The sequence below is a fragment of the Mesoplodon mirus genome, assembly GCF_964341445.2.
Source record: "Mesoplodon mirus genome assembly, chromosome: 10".
Taxonomy (NCBI): Eukaryota; Metazoa; Chordata; class Mammalia; order Artiodactyla; family Ziphiidae; genus Mesoplodon; species Mesoplodon mirus.
Genome location: NC_138986.1, coordinates 12,371,485 through 12,378,415, shown reverse-complemented (window position 1 = coordinate 12,378,415; position 6,931 = coordinate 12,371,485). Strand labels below are relative to the sequence as shown.

The 6,931-nt window shown below is 43.6% G+C and overlaps 1 protein-coding gene across 1 annotated transcript in view; it reads left to right on the top strand.

Moving 5' to 3' along the window:
* The first annotated feature begins 210 nt into the window (after positions 1-210).
* Positions 211-6,931, top strand: part of SCAF8 (SR-related CTD associated factor 8) — an 81,016-nt gene continuing 74,295 nt past the window's right edge. The window contains 6 exon segments of the mRNA XM_082633583.1: positions 211-334; positions 337-601; positions 604-705; positions 708-760; positions 6,418-6,426; positions 6,429-6,482. Coding sequence (XP_082489709.1) covers positions 260-334; positions 337-601; positions 604-705; positions 708-760; positions 6,418-6,426; positions 6,429-6,482 — 558 coding nt within the window. The 5' untranslated portion in view covers positions 211-259.

Below are 6,931 nucleotides of genomic sequence, written 5' to 3'. Positions count from 1 at the left end.
GCTTTGCAGTGGCCCCAGTGGCGCTCCAAGAGGCAGCAGCACTCGCTCCCGTAGCGGCGAGGAGGTGGGGTGCGGGTGAGGGGCAAGGGACCCCGGGAGCCGAGAAGAGCGGGGCCTCCTGGCGGCGACGCTCTGGCCCGCGCGCGCTCGATGGTTCCGCGCGGCGGCCCGGGCCTGCGCGGTCCCGCCGCCAGGGGGCGCGCTGGCGGGCGCCGCGGATCTCCGAGCTGCGCGGCCCGACTCGTGTCCGCCATATTGGATGCCGCAGCCGCTGCTGCCAGCGCTTCCTCCTCCGTCTTCGCCGTGCGCTGCTGGTTCCTACGGCCCGAGCGGCGGGGAGGTGAAACAAGAGCCTGTCGGAGGAAGAGGAAGAAGGGGGTGGAGAGTGTAGGGGACCGGGCTAGGGGGTGGAAGCCCGAGACCGAGCGGGGCGGAGAAGAGAAGGCGCCCAGCCCCTCCCCCGCCGCTGCCAACCAGCCCCGGCAGCGCCTCTGTTTCCCGGACCGGCGCTCCGCCCGTCCTAGCGGCCATGCCGGGGCCTCGCTGCCCCTAAGGGAACCCTTCCCCGCCGGTGCTTGCCCTTCCCCTCCTGCCCGGGGTCGCAGCGGCCCGGCCTCCCGCCGGCGCCCCCTCCTCGCAGCCGCGTCGCCGCCCCCGTCTCGCTCTCCCCACCCAGTGCAGTGGCCGCCGCCTCTTCCGCCGCCGGGCTCTGGGCCTCCGCACCGACAACATGGAGGCTGTGAAAACCTTCAATAGCGAGGTTGGTATTGTACTTTAGCCTCCCCTCCTACCCACGCTCCCCCCAACCCGGGACGAGGCCACCGCAGGAGGGTGGGCACTGGCCCGCTGGGCTTTTGAGGGTGGGGCGAGTGGCGGCCTAGCTGTGGCCGTGGGGGAGGGGTGTTTCTCTGCCCCGGCGCCCCTCCCCCGATTCCGTGGGCGGAGGGCTGGAAGAGGGCCGCCCCGGGGCGGAGGGAGGTTCCGGTGTCTCCAGCAGAGTACTGAGTGGCTGCGGGGCTGGAGGGAAGGCCCGCGTGGGCCCTCCCCCGGAGGCCTACGGCAGGTCTCTCTGGGTCAGTTCCGCCGATGCCTGGCCCGCCCATCTCTTTCCTGGGCCTGCGGGATTTTAACTGGAGGCCGGGCATCATTGCCCAGACCTTTCCCGGGTCCTTAATGAGGCAGGCCGTGATCGGGGGTAGTGCAGGCAAAGCACCTACAGGGGTGATAACCTGTGGTCACATTGCAAGTAGTGTTTGTTTATAATTGAGATATTGTTGGCTAGGTAACCTGCCAACTAGGGACTTAAGCTAAGGGCATGGTTGATCGGGAGGCGAGATTATTCTGCAATTTCTCCTATCCTTACTCCCCCCCTGTTCTCATCATCCGACATAAAGACAGGCAGGGAGAGTTGTGCATGCAGAGGGAAGATGCTGGAGAAGCATTTCCCACGGGCTCCTTCACGTGTCATATATAGGGCTAGATTTTTAACAAGCAGGTGTCCGGTTTTCACTATTTAGTTGAGTTCCCTAGTCTGAAGGGAGACAAGTTTTGATAAAATATTTTAAAATGTTTTAAAACTCCGGTAGGAATAGACCTTAATGCTAACATTAAACAAGCATTTAACAAGTACATATCTACACAACCAGAGTTATCCTTACCTGTATGCCTTATTTAAAAATATTTTAATGTGATGTTAACTAAACTTACATAAATTTTATGAACTTTTCATGTGGAAGTGCTAATACTCTATTCAGTAGTATAATAGTGATATTATGAACAGGGCAATACTTTAAAAAGCTGTTTTACAATTTTATTTGTTTTCCAAAAGGAGAAAACTCGTTCCCTCCTCCCTCCCACCGTCCCTCTTTTCTCCCTCCCTCCCTCCCTAGAATTGACGTTTTGGAAACTTAGCAAAGAGGCTAAAAGTTAGATAATATGTGAATTAAACTCTCCATATTAGACTAGATAGCAGTGACACAGTTATATGAAAGCAAGCATTTTTTTGGGAAAGGATTTTCTTTTTGAATACTGGATTTTCTTTTCTTTTTTACCGCTTGATACAAATTAGAGCAGTAAACTTGGGAAGCTTTTCCATTTTATTTATGAATTTATAGCTGATAGTTTGGGTCAAATTATAAAATGTGGTTCCATCCCACAATACTCTTATCCTTAAAATCTGGAATAAAAAGTAAGGATACTGTATGTTCCAATTTATTGCTAATAGTTTCCTGGCTCTGCAGGGGGGGAACAACAGGTCTGTAGCCTTTTTATTTGCTACATGTTGTGCTATAGCACTAAGAGAATGTTAAAGTGGGTTTTTTTATTATAAAAAAATCCTTTCTCTTATTTCCTTGCAATTATTTGATTTACCCTACGCCTTTTTGATGGGTGCCTCTCCTGTTTATCTTGGGGGTTCCTAATATGTACCCTCGTCCATTCCCAGCCCTCCCTGCCATGTGGTAGATACAAACTAGTGGTTAGTACACTGTGGTTGGTCACCGTAAAGCGTGGTGGATTACAGGTGTTAACAATTGGTTTTTCATTTTAGCATTGACGTTAAGGGTACGGAGCCTAACATTTAAATGGCTGGCTTGATGCTTCAGCTCCTCTCACCTAGTCTTCATAAGAACTTGAGATTTGTAGTAGTGTTCCCATTTTAGTTCATGTAGCACTCTCTCTTTTCCCCTTATGTATTTCAGAGAACTTAAAACATCTTTTAACTTCCTATTTACTAATACGCTCGCACTTCACCATATTTGAAAATGGGGTTGGCTTAAAAATTGTAGCAGTAACCGTCATAGAATTGAGGAAGGGCAATAGATTTTGAAGAAGATTCAGAAGAATATACTTTTTTTTTGCTTTAAACTCAAAGTACATAATCCTGTTTTTTTCTGATTTCTGAAAATAGTTTTTGTGAATATCTATAATACTTGCTGATGTAGTAAAAATGTGTTTTTGCAAGGAAGTATATAGTGGGAAATAGTTCAGTAATGATGTTTTTCCATTAAATCACGTGTTGCAAAGTGCAAAAATAAAAAAGGAATCTGAGTTACGGGACTAGGAGAAAAGGATGTTTTAGAATGTTTACTTGCAGTGAATTTGGCTTTTAAAGGCATCTATCCTTGGGCTGAGCCCAACGGAACTTTCTCTGGCAAGTTTAAAGGTATCTTTGAAGCACTGAATTGTCAAGAAGTGCCATTTGCTTTATAAGGCACCACAATTTAGCTCTGTATGTATAATGTTTAAAATAAGAAATGTTTAACTTTTAGAACTTGCTAATTATCAGGTTTTCCAAGATTAAAAAAGGGAAGACAAGCAAGCAGATCTTGGCGTGAAAACAGGAACGTGCCAGAGATTTTAAAGTTAAGAATATAGGTTTTTAATATGCAAATTGTGGCTAAGTCTCAGTCTGAAAGTGTGTGGTCTTCTGCAGGATGTGTCCGAGTCATGATGGCGTGTCCGCCTGCCTGCCTGCCTCCACCCGCCACCCCCACCCCCGGCCACCTCCACCCCCCAACCCTTTTCTCAAAGGGACTTTGTGCCTCCCTACCCCATTTTCAAATGCACTGTCAGAAGATCCTTTACGTGGTAAATACCTCATACTTACCATGAGTTAAATGAGATTGAGGCTCAAGAACTGATATTTAAGTGCCCATTGTGCTAGTTTTGTGAGAGAACTTTAATTTCCAGTTAAGCATCATCCTGTGATAAAAGTTTATCCCATGACCACTAATGTCAGTTCTGAAATGATGAAAGAAAATTTGTCCAGGATGGAATATAAGATTCCCTAACAGTCAGTGCTTGACCTGAGCGGTTCATTCGAGAAGAATTATTATCATTACAAGGTATTATAGTTGCTGCTGCTCAAAGATGGTGGCATTTACTTGTTATGATGGTTTAGAGTCCTCACCTCAGTGGAAAGGGTCTCATCTTTATCTGTTTAAATCTGTGGATTACGTTAGGACCACAGTTGATTACTGGAATGCAGCAGTTTTATGTGAGCTGCATATTTGTACTCTGTCCTTAAGACTCCTCCTGTATGGAGGTTATTGTGGTAGGGTTTTTGTTTTTGAAAAGAAGGAAAAGAGAATAGCAATACAGGACCCTTTCCTTAGAAAATTATAACTTAATTGGAGAGGGCATTTTAGTAATATAGGAACTCTTAATATGTGGAAAATATAAGAATCTCTTATGCATTATAAAAATCTGTTATGCATGTATCAGGAAAATTATTGCAGTTTAATTTTTGAATTTACCTTGGTTCTTAAATTCTTTACTCATCTTTAGGATATCTAAATTCTTAGTGTCTTTTGTCCTTAGGATCCTTTGGTTAGTCCGATAGCTTACTCTTTGTTTCAGGATGTAGCCCTTTCCAGAGTCACTTTAACACCCAGTACATTTTCCTCTTCTGTGCCTTGTCTTTCACATCAATAGTGAAATCCCATCTTCATTTTACTCCATTTCCAAGTTTGTATCCAGAGTGTTCATTTGGTTAACTACAGGACTTTTAATACAATCTTTCCACCAATATCTAGTAGTAGGCATGGTTTGGTAGAGAACAGTGGGAAAGGTAATGGGAATAATAAAAGCATGTGAAATTTGTTTTTATATTTTCCCCTTGTGGTTCAGGAAAGGGAATTTATGTGAAGTAGCTATGAAACATTGCCTTTTTCTTTCTTTTTCATGTATGGGGGAAATCTCTCCTTTTTCTCTCCTGTTTTGATTTTCCAGTGGGAGTTCTAATTGTAACAATTAGTCTATCTTTTTTGTTTCTACCTTGTGAAAAATCCCTTAAAGACATAGCAGTCTTAGTGTTATAAAGGAAGGAAGCCTTCACTAACCCCTCCCTGCCCCCAGTGGTTTAAATCAAGGTTTCTCAGCCTGGACCCTATTGATATTTTGGGCTGGATAATTATATGTTGTGAGGAGCTGTCCTGTGCATTACAGGATGTTTAGCAGCAACCCTGGCCTCTACCCACTAGCTCCCCCATCGTGACAACCAGAAATGTCTCCAGATACTACCAAATGCCCCTTGGCGGGCAAAATCGACCATGGTTGAGAATCACTGATTTAGGTCCCCTGTTAAACTGTCTTAAAACACTCTGTGCTTTTCCTTCTAGTGATAACTACAGTTTTAAGTAGTTAGCAGTAATCTTTCCCACCAGATTATAAATTCCATGAGGACAGTGACCACGTATCTTTATTGCTTCATATCCTTGGTACATAGCATAGTGCCTTAGTAGATAGTTTATGCTAAATAAAGATTTCTTGAATGGATAGGTTGATGTTATAGTAGGTAGCTGAATGGCCTGGACCAAGGCAGTTAACATTTCTGGACATTTGGTTTTCTCCTCTGTGAAATAAATGACTGATTTGAGATTTTTAGATTCCCTATTAGTTGGAAGATTCTTTGACTAAATATGAAGTTAATGTTTTGGAGGACTTAGTATGTATAAGCATTATTTTGAAGGTCATTTTATGGCATTGTAGGCGTATAGGAGTTTAGTTGGGAAATTTAAAATCAAAACTCTGATTTGTTTATGGTTTCACTTCTTACTAAGAGGGGATAGTGGGAAGGGGACTATTCCATGAAAGTTCCAGTTAGATTAAATCCATCCTAAGTTTTATATTGTGTAATTATGCTGTTTTCAAATCCTTTTTGCTTTGTTTTTCATTTTAAAACAACATATGGTAAAAGTTGTGGTTTTAACTAATTAAAAAAATTTAGAATACAAGGATAATTGAGACTGATAATAATGATTTTGGGGACTCTGATTTGAGAGTGTTTCAGTCATTCAGGATTAAATATAAAAATTTTTTGGCAACATTGGGGCTTCCCTGGTGGCGCAGTGGTTGAGAGTCTGCCTGCCGATGCAGGGGACACGGGTTCGTGCCCCGGTCCGGGAAGATCCCACATGCCCTGGAGCGGCTGGGCCCGGGAGCCATGGCCGCTGAGCCTGCGCGTCCAGAGCCTGTGCTCCACAGCAGGAGAGGCCACAGCAGTGAGAGGCCCGTGTACCACGAAAAAAAAAAAAAAATTTTTTTTGGCAACATTGAAATTCATGAGATATATATAGTTCAGCCATTCTGCTTTAGGCTAGCACTGAGTTTGTTACAGTAATTTTGGTTGGCATTTAGGGCACATCTGTATTCCCGTCTTCTAAATAGTCATATTTCATGATCACTTGCTCCCTTTTTTTAGAAGTATAGTGGGCTTAGAATTAGTGCTGACATTGCTGCTTGTACATGGCATTTTAGGTATTTCTTCTGGGCCGGTTTTCCTGTTACTGGACAACAACTAACTCATAATGGTTTGCGAGAATGTAATCAACCTTGACCTTGAACACTGGCTGAGCTCCTGCACTCATTTTATCTGGTTTTGTTTTCTCAACATCTTTCTCTACTCCTCTCTCTCAGGATTGTGCCTCTCTCCTCCTGCTTGTACAGACTGCTTTTCCAGCAGCATGGACACAAGAAGCATAGTAAGATGATTATAACCCACGTAAGGCAGGCCCTTTGGAAAATACTTAGGGTTAATTGGTAGTGAAATGATGTCTTGATTATATGGGAAGTACTTGGGAAGCAGAATAAAGTTTGTCACTTAGAGTATGTTGGTAATCTTAAAGAGAACATGTAGGGAATAAGTTGTATTTTTCACAAAAAATAGGTTAAGTGAAAAAAAGTTACTGTGCTTAGTAGTGAGTATAAATCATATCTAAACTCTTGTGCATTTGCTTGCATTCTGCTCCATGTAGTTTTTTGTATAAGAAATATTACTTATGTATATAATATGAGTAAATTGCAAATCTCTGAATTTGGTGGTAGGAAGTAAAATACATCTTATATTTTGAGGAAGTTCTTCAAACTATAAGATGACAACAGATCATTGACAGATGTTGTGTAGTAATGGAAAAACAAGACTAAATCAAAT